Genomic DNA, 17,989 nt, shown 5'->3' on the forward strand with positions numbered 1-17,989 from the left:
TTATGGTTTTAAATGGATAAAAACTGTGTGTAATAAGACACATTTTGTTCACATTCTGCTCATCTGCTTTGCTGTACATTTCTATGGGAGTAAAACACTTAAAGGTGCCCTAAAACCAGTTTTCACAAGATGTAATATAAGTCTAAGGTGTCCCCTGAATGTGTCTGTGAAGTTTCAGCTCAAAATACCCCATAGAGTTTTTTTAATTAATTTTTGTAACTGCCTATTTTGAAGCATCATTAACTATGCGCCGATTCAGGCTGCGACCCCTTTAAATCCTCGCGCTCCCTCCTGCCCCACGAGCTCTCGACTATACAGTGCATAAACAAAGTTCACACAGCTAATATAACCCACATTATGGATCTTTACCAAATGTTCGTCATGCATGCTGCATGCATACATCGAATCATGTAAGTATAGTATTTATTTGGATGTTTACATCTGATTCTGAATGAATTTGAGGCTGTGCTCCGTGGCTAACAGCTAATGCTAAACTGTCAGAGAGATTTATAAAGAATGAAGTTGTGTTTATGAATTATACACACTGCAAGTGTTTAAAAATGAAAATAGTGACGGCTCTTGTCTCCGTGAATTCAGTAAGAAACGATGGTAACTTTAACCACATTTAACAGTACATTAGCAACATGCTAACGAAACATTTAGAAAGACAATTTACAAATATCACGGTCCCACTTTATATTAAGTGGCCTTAACTACTATGTACTTGCATCAAAGAATAAGTACAATGTACTTATTGTGTTCATATTGAATTGCAAAACACTTTTGCTGCTATTGAGGTGGATATGGGTAAGGTTAGGGACAGGTTTGGTGGTATGGGTAGGTTTAAGGGTAGGGGTAAGGTGTAAGGGATGGGTCAACAGTGTAATTATAAATGTAATTACAGAAATTAATTACAGATGTAATTACATGCAGGTGTTTTTAAAATATAAGTACAATGTAAAAACATGGATGTACACAATAAGTGCATTGTATCAAATTATTAATTTAAATGTAAGTACAGAGTAGTTAAGGCCACTTAATATAAAGTGGGTCCAATATCACTAAAAATATCATGATATCATGGATCATGTCAGTTATTATTGCTCCATCTGCCATTTTTCGCTGTTATTCTTGCTTATCTAGTCTGATGATTCAGCTGTGCACAGATCCAGACGTTTATACTGGCTTGTCTAATGCCTTGAACATGGGCTGGCATATGCAAATATTGGGGCATATTAATGATCCCGACTGTTACGTAATAGTCGGTGTTATGTTGAGATGCGCCTGTTCTTCGGAGGTCTTTTAAACAAATGAGATTTATATAAGAAGGAGGAAACAGTAGTGTTTGAGACTCACTGTATGTCATTTCTATGTACTGAACTTTTGTTATTCAACTATGCCAAGATAAATTCAATTTTTCATTCGATGTTACCTTTAACGTTCAAATTCTGGGCTCAACTGCTTTTCAGTACATAGTATGGTTTATTAGTATAATGTTTACTGAGTTTGGTCTATTAATATCACTGTCTAAGTACATTAAGTCATGCTAAAGTCCTGAAAATGGCGCTCCATTTCAGATCTGTTTTCCACGCTGATCAGTTTATGGAGATAGTTCATAACACAGTCAGCGTTCATCGTTCTAATTTGTTTTTAGCTGTATAATATACATTTTAACATCCACCTCCACTATTTCCCAGTCTCTACTGTATTGTAGGTGACCTAAAGTCCCAAAACTGGGTTTGGCTGCAGTCTGTTAAGCTGTAGCAATAACAATGCTAGTGATATAATGTTGATTAGTCGTATGTTAAGGACTGCCATGGCATTTGTATTATGGATTAAATCAACATCAGAGACCTGCCACCACAGCCAGTATACTGGCCCAGACCAACCACTGGCCTACCATGGTGTCTCAAAAAGGCAGGTGCAAGTGGCTGTAAGTGTATTGTTAGGGTGAAGTGCACCAAATGTGATGTCTACATGTGTCTCTTTGTACAGAAAAAAGGTGAAGTTTCAAGGATTATGGGGGGTTCATGTTCATAACCTTCCTCTCATAAGATTGCGTAATGTTGAATTTTCATGAACTACAATGTTTTTGGTTTTATGTCAATGTTTTATGATACATGATGAACAGTATTAGATTTGTTTTTAACTGTATAAATTTGCAATTTAAATAATATTCATGAAAAATGTAATGAAATATAAAGCATTATTCAGCAAAAAAAAAATTAAAAAAAATGGAATAAATAAAAACACAAGATGTTGGAAAATACATGTTACTGCTAAAGCTTATAATAGCACCAATTAATTCAAAACACAACATTTCTGAGGAAAAATATTAACTGTATACCCTTACACTTATTTTATTTTATTTAAGTTATTTCCACTATTGTACGTTGTTGCCGTATGATATTCTTTATATCATAAAGTACCTTAAAATAATATATTTTTTACAATATATATATATATATATATATATATATATATATATATATATATATATATATATATATATATATTTATTATTATTATTTTTTTTTACAGCACTTTAAGTTAGGCCATATAGGCTATATTTTATATGGGGCTATCATAATGGCGTGTGGTAGAGGGTTAAATAGTTTTTTTAATTTCACTAAACATTTTCAGTTAGTTTTGTGAACATTTTTATTAAACATAGACCTTTATTTTCATTTCAAGGATTATTTATGGTATTGGTGGTACACTTTGTAAATGTAAGGAACTAATTTAGATGTGCAAATGGTGTGGTGAGGTGTACATGCTCTTGCAGATTCGCCTCACATTTGTGCATCTTCGGATGCTGAGCCAAGCAGAAAGTTACAAAAGTTGTTGTGCACCCCGCCCATGCGAAATGGGTTCGCGCACACTCAATGAACACTTCCACCAACACCACAAATGATCATTTTTGTTGCGCGCACCCAGGCAAACTTGCGGACGCGTGGAGTATAAATCAGGCTTCAGCTTCACCACAACCTGCGCGCTAATCACTGCAAAAGTGTTTATTTTGCAGCATTGAGTATTGTAGCCACAGGCATTACTGTTGAAAATAATGGCCAATCAGAGGTGTTTAAGTTAGGCTTGACATACACTGTGTGATTTCTGTTCTGTGCGATTTCAGTAAGGTTACCAACTCACACTGTACGAGTAGATCACATGCGAAGTAAAGCCAACGCTCATGATTAATGTGCTCACACTATACGGTCCGATCGTTGAGCTGCGACTTGCTGCTCACATTGTACGTGTGGAATATGTGCCATAAACCCATGTATCCAGAGATATTGTCAAAAGCATTAGCTATCAATATCAAGAAGATTTAGCATATCCAATGTATTAAATTATTATTATTATTACTATTATTGTATCAATATTATTATTAGGGTAGGGCTACTTAATTAATATTGCAATTCATTTGCAATAATTTCACAGCGCTTCACCACATGACCGACGCACTGCACAACATAAGATTAGATAGATTAGCTTACTCCTCAGTGAAAATGTTTTAAAAACATATAGGTCAATTATAGCCTATACAATGAATTATTGGCCTATAATTAAAATTATTAACAGTCTATTTCCAAACAATCAGTAATCAGTCATCAATGAAAATTATTTAAAAAACACTAAATACTTCTTTTCTCATTGTGTTTCACTACGTAGCCTATACAAGAGAAATATTAAGAAAATAAATTAAGACACTTAAGCCTTTTCAAAAATAATTGTAACCAAATTTAAAATGTTCAAAGATTCCTTGTTACATCTGAAATTGTCTGTTTGTCATGTTATAATGTTGTAAATATACTTTATAAAGCTTTATTACAAGGTATTATAACTGGTTACAGTTATTAATGAAACTATACAATGCATTATAATGTGCATTACAAGACACAATTAAAATACTTTTATACATAAAAGGTTTAAGTAAAGTGATCCTGACTGGTGATTATTATATTCAGAGGAGCAACTGTACATTTGTTGAGTGAGGGGTTTCTTCATCAAAAAAACAAAAAACAAACAAAAAAAACCTTATAATCTTTCATGTCATTTTTAAACACATTCCATTAAACATGAACACATCTTCAAAAGAGGACGAGTTAAATGGTAGTGGAAGTCAAAAATGTACAAGTGAAGTTTCTGACCACAGTTTCCTGTGTTTCAAATTCAGATCAACATTTGCAACCCTTCAGTTCCTCAAAAGGCACTTTTTCCTACACAAAACTGTAAAAAAGTGCATGTGTGCAAAGAGCATCAGGCAAAAAGACACTATAAAATTACTAACAAAAAAGACAATTTCTAACGTGGAACGAGGCACGTAAAGCACAATACACAGTTAATAATTCGCAGTTCTGGTGTGAGAATAAAGTGCAAGACTGAATTATGTACGTCATTCAACTTTCCAGAATGACTTGTGTAAAGATTATGCCTAAAACTTGGTTACGGTGCAAGTCATGGTTGTGAACATGAAACACATAAGATATTTCTGAATATTATTACAATAAGATATTAAATATTGCAATCTACAATAATAAAATAATTTTTTCCACTTTTTTTTTTAAATAATCTGTGAAACCTATGAACACACATTCCCAAAAAAACTACATAGATCTAAATTTAACTCACATCTCAGTTTTGTTTAATAGCTGGAAAAGGAGCTGAATCTGACGGTGACGCCCTAAACTTTACTATGTTTTAAAGTTTCACAACTGAAACAATCATCATCATTGTTGACTGGACAGCAGATCTGAGTAATCCTCGACAGAAAGGAAAAGGGCGAGGTGTTGCTGTAATTTATAGTAATATTTATAGTATCAGCCAGAAGTCTTTCAAATATAATTCCTTCGAAGTGATGGTGCTTTACGTAACATTATGTAAGTTGACATTTGTGCTGGTTACTGTATACAGGCCACCAGGACACAATACAGACTTTATCAAAGAATTTGCTGATTTTCTATCAGAATTAGTACTAGCCGCAGATAAAGTCCTTGTTGTTGATGACTTTAATATCCATGTAGATAATTTAAAAAAAAGACTCATTGGGATTGGCATTTACAGACATTCCAAACTCTATTGGTGTTACACAACACGTGTCAGGACCCACTCATTGTCGTAATCATACATTAAATCTAACATTGTCACATGGAATCGATATTGATGATATCGATATTGAAATTCTGCAGCAGAGTGACGACTGGAGTAAACAGTGATGCCTGTTAAACAAAGCACTAAATGGTTTAGCTCCCCAATACCTGAGCGAGCTCTTAATGCATTATAGTCCTTCACGTTTATTGCGATCTCAGAATTCAGGCCAGCTGATAATACCTAGAATATCAAAATCAACTGCAGCTGGTAGATCCTTCTCCTATTTGGCACCCAAACTCTGGAACAATCTTCCTAGCATTGTTCTTCCGAGGTTTACTGTAGTCAACCGGATCCGGGCCGTATCCAGTTGAGACCGAGGACCGGTACCCTGACGCGACCACAACGCAGCCCTGAAGTATCAGCAGAGATCGAGTCAACTAGATCATCCATTGTGAAGACATCATCAACACGACAGCCAGTAGCACAATTCCTCAACAAACCGTCCATACCGGCGTGATGAAAAAAACACACGATTGGGCTAGTTTTGTTTTTTAAAACCTGGCAACCCTGTGTGGCAAGCCCATGTTGAGAAGAGGAAGAGTTTCTGTAGTAGCTTTGTTATTATGTCTTCGATCTATGCGAGTTCAATGTCGGAGTCACAAAAAAGGTTGTCCTGAGAGATGGAGCAGTTCCCACTTTAAAAGCAGAAGCTGTTTATAGGCTGTTTATAGGTTTGTGTTTTCCATTACTAGTTTCTATTGCTTTTTTTGCAACACAGTTGCCATTTACCAAATTGCTAATTTAAATGTATCTGACAAACACATTGTGCCAGCCATAAGGAAGCATGTCACCTCCAGCACCATGGAAAGCACCATCAGAGCCACCCAGTGATGTTCAGGACCAGGGATAGCTCCTCCAACACAGGTGTGCTCAGTTTCCCTTCTAACAGGGAGCCTCAGCTGCAGGCTGTTGGGCCTAATCAGCAGCCACATAAAAAGAGAACAACGAAGTCACAGGTGAGCAGACACAGTGTGCTGAATGTGCCCCAGCCCAGGCATTGGACCAGTGCTAACCAGGGTAGCGTTTCCCAAAAGCATTGTATGCCTAAGTTGATCGTAGCTCCATTGGTTTCCACTTTTTCCTACACAAAACTGTAAAAAAGTGCATGTGTGCAAATGTGCAAAGAGCATCAGGCAAAAAGACACTATTACATTACTAACAAAAAAGACAATTTTTAACATGGAACGAGGCAAGTAAAGCACAATACACAGTTAATAATTCACAGTTCTGGTGTGTCAGCTTGTGAGGGCAGAGGCCCAGGGAAGGATGTGAGTAGTCTGAACTACATAGACTAATCCTATATCTCTTCTGCCTTCCCCACCCAGATATAATTTGATGCCACAAGAAAGAAGAAGAAATGCCTGAGTTACAGTTTCTCCACATTCCCCTCTCCTACAACGTTTGAAAAAATAAAGAAAGTTTAAGTTTTGATGCACTGAAAACTGTTTGCGTTGACCTGTTGAGTTTAACTTCCCTATCTTGAATGTGAAGGTTACAACATACACACTTTTTTTAAATCTCACCAGTGAACTTGGTGTTTGTTGCCCTTTGTGATCGGTGTAAATTATTCTTTGATAAGAGCTCTTATGTGTTGTTAACCCACATGCTCGTTTGGCAATGCTAGACATGGTTCTGTGTAAACGTGGTCTTTACTGTGGTAAAAACATGGTTAAACTTTGGAATGTGCTCATAGTTCTGACGACAGATATTTGGCCACACTCGTTCTGTAAAGACAATGGTGCTATACAGTCAGAACCAGAGACACCAGCAGATCACTCACCTTTCCACTGAGACTGGAAACTTCTGCAGAACAAACACACCATTTATCATCAAGAACTCAATCAATCAATGATGTGAAAGCAGACGTCATTGTCTTTCATCATCTTCTCCATGTCTTTGATTGTGTGTGAAAGAGCTGAGATGTGTCTGTTCATCTCCTCCAGCTTCTCCTTCATCATCTGCTTCTTCTGCTCCTCTTCCTCCCTCAGTGCAGTGATTGTAGCTTCTTCTTCATCTCTGAGAAACTGATGAAGCTTCTCAAACTGCTGTTTAATCTGACGCTCTGTGTGCTCAACTTGAGACTGAAATCACATCACTTTCACTTCAGTCATAAAATTAAACATTCATCTGCATCATTTATGCACAAAGACAAAGCAAAACTCTATTTTTGAATATTGTTTTCTTTAAACCTCAATAAATCACTAATTAAACTTAATTTAATTTTCAAATGGACAACTAAAACCTACAGAAGAACAAATGTTTCAGTTGTTTCAAGCACTGATATAATTTAAATTTGAATATATATATATATATATATATATATATGTAGTACAGTCCAAAAGTTTGGAACCACTAAGATTTTTAATGTTTTTAAAAGAAGTTTCATCTGCTCACCAAGGCTACATTTATTTAATTAAAAATACAGTAAAAACAGTAATATTGTGAAATATTATTACAATTTAAAATAACTGTTTTCTATTTGAATATATTTTACAAAGTAATTTATTCCTGTGATCAAAGCTGAATTTTCAGCATCATTACTCCAGTCTTCAGTGTCACATGATCCTTCAGAAATCATTCTAATATGCTGATCTGCTGCTCAAGAAACATTTAATGTGTACAATTGTACAAAATATTTGTGTACAATATTTTTTTTCAGGATTATTTGATGAATAGAAAGTTCAAAAGAACAGTGTTTATCTGAAATCTAATCTTTTGTAACATTATAAATGTCTTTACTGCCACTTTTGATTGATTTAATGCATCCTTGCTGAATAAAAGTATTCATTTCTTTAATTTCTTTTCAAAAAAATAAAAATAAAAATTCTTACTGACCCCAAACTTTTGAACGGTAGTGTATAATGCTACAGAAGCTTTGTATTTCAGATAAATGCTGTTCTTTTGAACTTTCTATTCATCAAGGAATCCTGAAAAAAAAAGTACACAACTGTTTTCAACATTGAAAATAATCATAAATGTTTATTGAGCAGCAAATCAGCATATTAGAATGATTTCTGAAGGATCATGTGACACTGAAGACGAGAGTAATGATGCTGAAAATTCAGCTTTGCATCACAGGAATAAATTACTTTGTGAAATATATTCAAATAGAAAACAGTTATTTTAAATTGTAATAATATTTCACAATATTACTGTTTTTTACTGTATTTTTAATTAAATAAATGTAGCCTTGGTGAGCAGACGAAACTTCTTTTAAAAACATTAAAAATCTTAGTGGTTCCAAACTTTTGAACTGTACTGTATATATATATATATATATATATATATATATATATATATATATACATTATTAAATACTAGGAGGAGCTCAATACAGGACTGAAGTCCTTATAAGATTAACTTCAACACAAAGAAAACATTAAAGGAGAAAACACAGAAAATGAGGGTAGGGTACCCTTTGGGCCTTTCAGCCTTTGAGTTTCTCACTCTGTAAACTGCAGATCTCCTCTGATGAGAAACAACAGAGTTCTTCTACAGATACATTCAGTGAATCCATTTTTATTTTTTGAGCTTCAACAATCTAAACTTTATGAATGGCAGACAGAAAGGAGAAAGTCAGTCTCTTCCGGGTAAGAGCTCCTTTCTGCTTCAAGTCCACCACTGTTATCACTTTATTAAGAAACATCCTGAGCACCAAACCAGAGTCATTTGACCTACTACAATTTGTGTACAGGACAAACAGATCCACAGAAGATGATATTTTTAATTTATCATTCACAAAATTCAAACCCACTTGAAAAAAGGGACAGTTGTACCTGATTACTTTTTATTGACTTGACAGTATTTTCAGAATACTTTATGCACTCAAAAAATACAATGTTGGATTTACGTAAAGAAACGGCTCCACAGAAGTTATAAGAACTGAATTAACCATTTTAGCCCACCGGCAACTATAGTTGCCGCAGTGTATGGTTGTCATTTTCCTTTTGTACGTTTTTTTCTAGATGTTTTCCATGTTTTATTTCTCAATGACATGCAAGAAAACATCCAAATAAAGGATTTCAAGAACAAAAAAAAAAAGGTATTCACTTCCTTCCTGTGACATGAGGCTGTCAACTTCCAACCCCTACTTCCAGGAAGCATAGTGAAGGCAAACCCTCCCAAATAAAAGTAATTTTCATGTTAATATTAGGAATTTTTTGTTGACATATATATATCTATGTAATCATGAGAGTCTCTAGAATCATCCAAACAAAACAAATCTTACAAGAGATCTATAGTTTTTTGTATACTTAGTCAAAAGTCCAAGCGGCAACTATAGTTGCCGGTGGGCAAATGACTTGTAAGTACATATATCATGGGGTAATGGGGTATACTGTGTTTAATGGGTTAATAAATCAAGGTTATTTGTCTTGTTTAGTGCTTTTTGCTTTCATAATGTTTTATATTGTTATATATTATATATTGTTATTTGTTAACTTATTTATTTTTTTAATTTATTTATTTTTTGTTTGTTTGTTGTATGTGACCCTGGACTACAAAACCAGTAATAATGGTCAATTTTTTTAAATTAAGATTTATACATCATCTGAAAGCTGAATATATATAAGCTTTCCATTGATGTATGGTTTGTTATGATATGACATTTGGCCGAGATACAACTATTTGAAAATCTGGAATCTGAAGGTGCAAAAAAAATCGAAATATTGAGAAAATTGCCTTAAAGTTGACCAAATGAAGTCCTTAACAATGTACATCCATTCACAAAAAGAATTTTTTATATATTTACAGTAGAAAATTTACAAAATATCTTAATTAGGATATTAAGTAAAGATTATGTTTAATGATTTTTGGTATTAAAGAAAAAAAATCAATAATTTTGACATACAATGTATTGTTTGCTATTGCTACAAATATATCCATGCAACTTATGACTGGGTTTGTGGTCCAGGGTCACATATAGATGTAATTTTTTCTAATGAACAATGTAATTTAACTTTTTAATTCACAATGCTCTGTTGGAGCAACTTAATGGCTGCACTTTGTTCTGCACTGTGTTCCACCACTTTAAATCAAACGGATTTGTTGTTTGCTTTGTTTTCAAATTCAAGAGATTATAAGTTAGATGCAGCTTTTTTGTGTTCACTTCGAATGATCTTCAACTTTGATTGATCTGTTGATCTGTTGAAAGCAGTTATTTTGAGTTAGATGCATAAATGTTCTCCTCCTATTCAAATTTTACATTGAGGGGTGCATACAACATATTTGCCCACCAGCAACTATAGTTGCCGCACATTCAGACACGTTTTTTAAGAAAAAAAACAAAAACCTGGGGAAAATAAATGCAGAACATGTTCACATAGGACACTATTAACAGGACTATATGCATGAAACCATTCAGAAAAATTTGGGCACAAATGGGTTAAGTATTATATCACTTTATGTGAAACTAACTGATCTACATTGATTGTTTGTGTGTGATTGTACTATTATTGTGTACCATTTTACACCAGGGTTTCACCCCTAATCTTTCTGAGAAAGACTTTGAAGTTTATATGAACCCTTTTTACAGTACAGTTTATGGCAACTGTACTGGGGCATTAGGACCCACTCAGACCAAAGGACGAGCAGCGCCCCCTGCTGGCCTCACTAACACCTCTTCCAGCAGCAACCTGCGGGGTTTAACAAAACAAGCTGACCAAATATGCCAGGCTTATTTCAGTTAGTCTGACTCATTGTCAAATGATTTGGTTTCATAAAGCAAATTTAACATAAATCAAGCTCAGTCTAGCAACTTATTTTGGGAAACTATCCTGATCCAGGGCAACTGTCAAGATAAGCTGATTCTTCTAACACTGACCAATAGGAACGCATTACCACTGACTCTCTCACATATAAATAACTCACAGACTTAATTAACCGTCAGTACAAAAATAAAAGAATAAAGAAAATGCAACTTAATAAATGAAATAAATTACATCCAACTGTATTTAATGTATTGTGCACAAGATTAGGCCTATTTTCTGTTAAAATGCACACTTTAAGCAGCTCATTATTCATTCCTGAAATATGATTTAATTAAATCAGATTTCAGGTGGATTAATGGTGGATTTCAGGTGGATTAAAAATATCAACTTTTTTTTTTTTTGTTAAATCATAATTACATGCAACTTAAGCTAAATTATTCTTGCATTTTGGTTATTGACATTTCAATCAAGCGACTTATCTGGTCAGGCAAGTAAAATTCTCTTTCACTTCAAAAAATCCACTTGTCCCGCAGTGCAAGACAAGCGTATGCCGAGTCCTCGTAAGCTTATGTGCCGGGGGGTGAGTCCCGGGTGGCCCCGGCCCAATTTAACCCCTGGTAATGATACATTTTTACCTGACAAATAAAATGTTACACTTGATTTAAATCATTATGACCAGTAGATTAAATGGAGTCTGGTATTTCCGCAAATCTGTGTTCAGGATCATACTGAAGGCCAGGGACGTGTAATTGACTCCGCTTCGAGTCGTGACCGAATCACCACCTCAGGTGTGTATTATTTTTCTAATAATTCAACGGCCCGTCGTCAATTATTCCTTACTTGAATCACAGCTTAAATAGTGTTTTGACATCGACAACCCAAGTGCATTTTACCTCAAACTTGCGTCTAGTTAACTTTCTAAAGTAGCAATCGCTTCTCAGGTCGACATTAACACACTGACAAAATTATATTCAGAATTAAAAATATTTTTATACCACTTTTTAATGTGTGATTGAGTAAAGGTTTTCACGAGATACCAACCTTTCGCGAACTTGCTTCCAATACTCGTTCTCATGGAGGGGCTGTGCGCGCGCGAGACGCGAGTATGTGAGAGACGCGTGAGTGAGAGACGCAGGGAAATGAAATGCAGCTGAACGTTTGCTCTATGAAAGACATTGACAAAGACGAAAACTAAGGACATTTAAGCTATAATTTTATTTTAGTTAGTTTTGCCAAACACACATTACAGTTTTGGTTAGTTATCGTTTTTTTGTAATGCCTCGTTTTTATTTTTATTTCAGTTAACGACGATGTTTTTTCCCACCTACTTTTCGTTTTTTTCGTTCGTTTTCGTTAACGATTATAACCTTACTCACCTTTCCGACAACGTTAAGTCGTCTCACCCGACAACCGCGACAATCTCCTTCTAGTGCCGCTCATGCAGGCTCAGCTCAGGTGCCGGTCGCGTGCAGCGCTGCAGCCACGTAAACAGAGTTTGCCCTTCCCCTACTGACTTTCACTTTCGGACGGGTGCCCGAATATGGAAGTGAATGAGGCTGTGCGATTTTTTTTATTTATCTAGGCCTACGTGAAATTCTGTATCCATTGTACGATTTTTTATTTCTTTTTTTCCCACCTTGGAAGAGCAACTTGAGTCGAGAAGGGCATATGGGCAGTTGCCCGGGCAACCTGAGCAACCCCCCTGTGCACGTCCCTGATTTCATATGTTAGTATTAATTCAGTGTTTATAATGCTAATACTTAAGTGGAAGGCTTACACAAAGTCTTTAAAATAAACTGTTAAAAGGTCTGTGTTGTCATCATTAAGGCTGGATTTCAGCTTTAATGTACGTTTTGTTTTTAAAAAAAAGCAGCTAATATTGCCATAGAAACTAGTGGACTGATGACTCGCTTTCACCACAAAATGGCGGAAACGCAGGACCGCTGCTGGGCGCCGTTGTTTCAATGGAACTTTCGACTGTCTTTTCTTGTTAGTGTATATTCTTCACCCTCTACCAAACGACCTGACTTACTCGTACTTGACTAGGCTTATATCTGGTAGCTACTGTGCACTAGTACCCTCCAGCGGCTCCTAGTGGAATTAGAGTTGAACCAAATACCTCTTTTTATGCAACAGACCGTGAAAAGTGCAATAAAAAAAAACAAAAAAAAAAACAAACTGGTAATGTTTCGACCGTTACATACCCCTCCCTGTGGTCTAAAAAATTGACTCATGGCGAAGACTGATTCTGATGAGTGAGTTGACAATACCATGCAAGCCTGAGGCACGTAATGGAAATATGCTTATTGTGACTATTTAATTAAATTAAATTTTTTAGCTCCACTGTGGTTTTAACAAATTAAAAAAAAAATAATTAAAAAAAATAAAAAAAATTCAAAACACCCCCCCCCCCCTCTTTTTTTCACAAATCGCACCCTGAGGCTAATCAATATTAGTCAACTGTGTCCGACTTAAAGGATCCACAATCCACTGAAACTATGACCACAAACGAGAGGGGGTTCACAAACCAAGTGAATGAAAGGCAATAATTAGCAATAGGCTATGTGTTCACACAAATAACTTTTTATTTTAATGTTTCAATATGCGTTGACACAAATGACTTTATTTAAATATTTCATCAATAAACATGGCGTCGAGTTGTTAGAAATGAATGAACCTATGAATCGGCTTTTTGAACCGGTTCACTGAGCGGAACTGTCCGAAAAGAGCCAGTTCGCGGAAATTAATCAGACTTTGCATCACTAAAATACAATATATAAAACCCAAAATAAACAAACTTACATTGTTTATGAATACACACACGTTACAAGCATCAAGCAGCTCCAAAGTCTCACAGTCCATCATGCGTCACTGCAGGCATTTATAAATCAGGACACATTAGTACATGGCTTCAGTGATTGGCTAATTAACAAAGGGTGCATACTAGTCAATAAGCATTTAATTAGGGAGGAGCCAGGATTGAACAAGAAAAGTTGGGGCATAGTAAGAAAATAAACAAAATAACAGTGACCAAAAATACACTTCCAAATAAAGACAAAAATTATTATTGTTTTTCCACATTTTAGAATAATAGAACAGTCATCAGAACTATGAAACACAAAGTTGAAAAATGGGAATTATTATAATATATATATATATATATATATATATATATATATATATATATATATATATATATATATATATATATATATATATATATATACTTTATTACTTTATTCATTTCCTCAAAAAGACTTCATAGGACTACCACACTGGATTCTTTTACAAAGCATTGGGGGTTTGTGCTATTACATCCATGTTTATATATAAAAATTATACAAAATAGTTTAATAAAGAAAGCCAGAAATACATAAAGATATGTTTGTTTACAAAATTAATTTCAAGCATTTAAGTATAAGCCCTCAGATCAAAAGGTTATAGAAAGCATTTCTGAATGGTGTGCATATATATTTATATACTGTATAGAGTCATAAATACATTACATATATCTATTTTCAATAAAGTGGAAAAACCTTTACTAAAAACACTGTACACACATCAAACACAGGCACCACCAGTATCATCATTAAACATGTGGTGGGCTTATTCTGACTTCAAATCCAACACTATGTAACTCTCCATTTCCATCTTCTCCCGCCCATTTCACTTTCCTTTTCATTTGCTTGTTAAATTTTGTATCACGTTCTATGATGTTCAGCCAAGGCTGTTTCTCAAAATCCCCAATTTTCAACTTGAAGTGCTTTAGCAATTCTCTGTTGCCTATTGTTGCCTCTTCTTTCAATACTTCATTTTCTTCCAATTGTCCTTCGAATTTTGGTGTTTCATTGGGCATCAGATAGAATTCCGGCTCTCTTACTGTCCAGTCCTCGTTCTCCACAATCACTACCTTAAAGAAGTGAGTTGGCACTGCTTTCCCTCCCAAATAACAATCATTCTCAATATTGTTGCTTCTCTTTCTGCGTTTTGCATTTCTTTCTTTTCCACAGTAAAGTGGTCCAGTGTACACATGGACATTATGAACATTGACATCCATAGCTGTGTCTCGACAATGTTGCTCCAACATACTCCATATGCCCTTGTTTAAGCTCTTATCCTGTGGTACCATGTTGCTCATCAAATAAGTGTCATGATAGGCTTCCTGACACCACCTGTGATTGGCCGCCGCAGCAAGATGACCTTGATTAAACTCTTTTGTCTCAAATTCCTTCCTTCCAAAGCTCATTTGCTCCTTACATTTGTCCTTTAAAGTTTCCTTGTTTAATATCTCATACACCCAATCAGCATTATTGGTTTCATCGTTGAATGACATGATGTAAGATTTTCTTTTCCTTATTTCATTGTGTGAAGGAGGTCGGTCTATTAGTTTATAGAGAGATCTGTCGTTTAGATCTACATTTGTGTAAGGGGTTTCACCAAACATTTCTGAGAATGGGATCCGAATGTAGACAGGCCTAGTTGCAGGATTAGATGTTGACTTACATGGCCCTGGAGGTCTCATCTTCTCCGGTTCAGCAGTTGAGACAGTTGATGGGACTTCTGAGTCTTCTGTCATGCTTTGTTCTGTTCCACAAGCTTGCTCATTACTGTCTGTTCTTAACGGAAGATCGCTCGGACTCGACTCTGCGCAACTCTGGGATAAATTGCCCTCCATCGGATTAGACTGTGCTGAATTCCTGTTGCACTCATCCTCATACAACTTCATTTTTATCACCTGCAACAATATCACAATGGCCCAGTGTCTTCTTCTGCTTGATTTTATATCCATTCGTTGTGTTTTTCCCCAAGCTCGTTTGATATCATCAGCTGGCCAGCAATTACTATGATCTATATTAATGTCATATTTTTCTTCAATCACTTTTTTAGCCTCATGTAAGCACTCGAACCCGTTAACATACAATAACAAATCCTTAACTATGTCATCTAAACTGTCATCAGGTGGGTTTTTCCCCCCTTTCTCAAGAGTGGTTTGACTGTTTCCAGATGATTCAGAATTCATCATGATGCAACAGTGTGAAACAAAGTTAAGGAAGAAATCAGCCACAACTCAATCAGGTATGATTACTTCTTCAAGAGCTTCAACAAATAATCTTCTCTTCTTCCTGGCTAAAATAATGTGTTCTAAAACAAACAAACAAAAATCCTTTGTGTCAAAATTCTCCTTAATTTATGACTTAAATTCACTGAGTAAAACCAGATTAATGAACTCACATCAAGAGACGGTCATCTTCTGCTGCTCTGATGTATGTCAGTTCTGCTCTGCACACAACAAACACCAAAACATATTTTTAAATGTACTATATTATGCATGAAAACAGGAAAAAATAAGGTTTTTTATTAAAGGTCCCGTTTTTCGTGGTTTTTTGAAGCTTTGATTGTGTTTATAGTGTGCAATATAACATGTGTTCATGTTTCGCGTGTAAAAAAACACAGTATTTTTCACATAATTTACTTATCTGTATACCGCTGTTTCCACTGTCATAAAAACGGGCTGATGACTTCCTTGTTCTATGAAGTCCCTCCTTCAGAAATACGTAACGAGTTCTGATTGTGCCAGCGGCTCCTGTGTTGTGATTCGACAGCAGTTTAGCGCACCGTGCCCGGAAAGGTCACGCCTCTTACCATAACGTGGAGATGCATGCGCTCAGTGTTATTGTAAACATGTCTTTAATTTTACCCTATCAATTTGAGCCGGAATCAGACCCGGTGATTGGACTGCGGGATGAAAATAACAGCGTTTCGACGACATGGAGACAAACACACTCTACAAACGCAACTCTTGTGTATTCCTGTGGGCGGAGGTTAGTCAAAAAACTGTTTTAGTGACGTCATTAAAGAAGGAAGTAGAGGGATGTAGTCCAAACTGGCCGTTCGATGTAGGCGACTTCTGTTAAATAAAATATCTCGCTTGGCATTGAACTTTGAGCTTTAAAATTTTACAGATTTTATTTATACTCTAACAACAACATTACACACTAACTAAAGTTTGAAACATGGGATCACGAAGAACGGGACCTTTAAGAACACTGGGTTAGTAAAAAAAAAAAACGGTTGCTAGTTGACTCATACTCTCAAAAGGGGAAATACTTCTGTAAATTTCATGAACTATATGAATTTCATAACATCCTGCTGAAATGCCCTATTGAAGACACTTTCTCAGCCTGTGGTATGAAATGTAATGGTAGGGGGAGTGTGGGAGAGGCTTTAGACTATCTACTAGCATTCAATTTAAATGTGAACTGTTTGTTGCATTGCATAATTAACATTTTAAACATTATGTTGATCAATAGCCTAACTGTTAAGCCAAGTATTAATGTTACAGTATTTTTATAGTATTAACAGAATTGAATAGAGTCCCTTACCTCATCTGTCCTCTAGAAACAGAAAATCATCAAACTTAAGTGTTCAGTGAGAGTCCAGTAACTCTTCCAATGAAATCCGCTTAACTTTCATACGGTTGAATACGGTGAATTCTCTGTTCACATTTCAACAATGACAGTTATTCAGCTCTGTTCTTAAGTAAATGACAGACATTGAGGAGTGTTTCAGTTGCACTCTTTTTTCATTCCACTGCACTGTGATGGCGTTTCTGAAAAAGAAGAAGAAGAAGAAGAAGAAGAAAAAAAACGTTCTGTTACCAATTTGTTCATTCAGCAAAATAACATATCACTTTATGCCACTGTGTCTTTCTCTTACTGCACCTTGAATTCTTCGAAGGTTTCCGTCTGCTTGCTTGAAGCTTGAGCTCGATGATGCATCAGTAGTGCTCTGCAAGCACAGTAAAGTTGGTGTCAGGTTCCTTCTCAAGGCTGTCTCCTTAAGGGACCGTCTACAAATTTGTTTCTCAGCGTAAGATCATAAATGAAGACAAATCATTCCTTCAAAACAATGATTTTTACAGGGTTATAGCAAATAGATAGTGGTACTTGCTGTATGTGATTTTGCCAATATATAATTTTATATGTGTGCAGTACTCAGTAATTGTAGATGTAAATGATTAGTAAATCACCTGGATGTTTTCACATTCCAGTTGCTGTTGAATATTCCTAACAGACGGACTTACTACAGGTGAAATTTTGCCAAAACCTCCTTTTATATAAACAGGGACG

General features: G+C 35.5%; 1 protein-coding gene across 2 annotated transcripts; it reads right to left on the minus strand.

Annotated features, from left to right (window-relative positions):
• Positions 1-13,426: 13,426 nt before the first annotated feature.
• LOC125261342 lies at positions 13,427-17,692 on the minus strand. Of its 2 annotated transcripts, none has more exons than XM_048179919.1 (4): positions 17,582-17,692; positions 17,243-17,469; positions 16,092-16,139; positions 13,427-16,001 (listed from the first exon to the last, which is right to left on the minus strand). In XM_048179919.1, exon 4 carries the CDS (start codon positions 15,880-15,882, stop codon positions 14,449-14,451), a length of 1,434 nt encoding a protein of 477 aa, XP_048035876.1. In that variant the 5' UTR covers positions 15,883-16,001; positions 16,092-16,139; positions 17,243-17,469; positions 17,582-17,692; the 3' UTR covers positions 13,427-14,448. The 2 variants fall into 2 exon arrangements, with proteins under 2 accessions (XP_048035876.1, XP_048035877.1); XM_048179920.1 differs by having other exon boundaries at positions 17,577-17,684.
• Between the last annotated feature and the right edge of the window lie 297 nt (positions 17,693-17,989).

This window comes from Megalobrama amblycephala, unplaced genomic scaffold (assembly GCF_018812025.1).
Source record: "Megalobrama amblycephala isolate DHTTF-2021 unplaced genomic scaffold, ASM1881202v1 scaffold399, whole genome shotgun sequence".
Lineage (NCBI taxonomy): Eukaryota > Metazoa > Chordata > Actinopteri > Cypriniformes > Xenocyprididae > Megalobrama > Megalobrama amblycephala.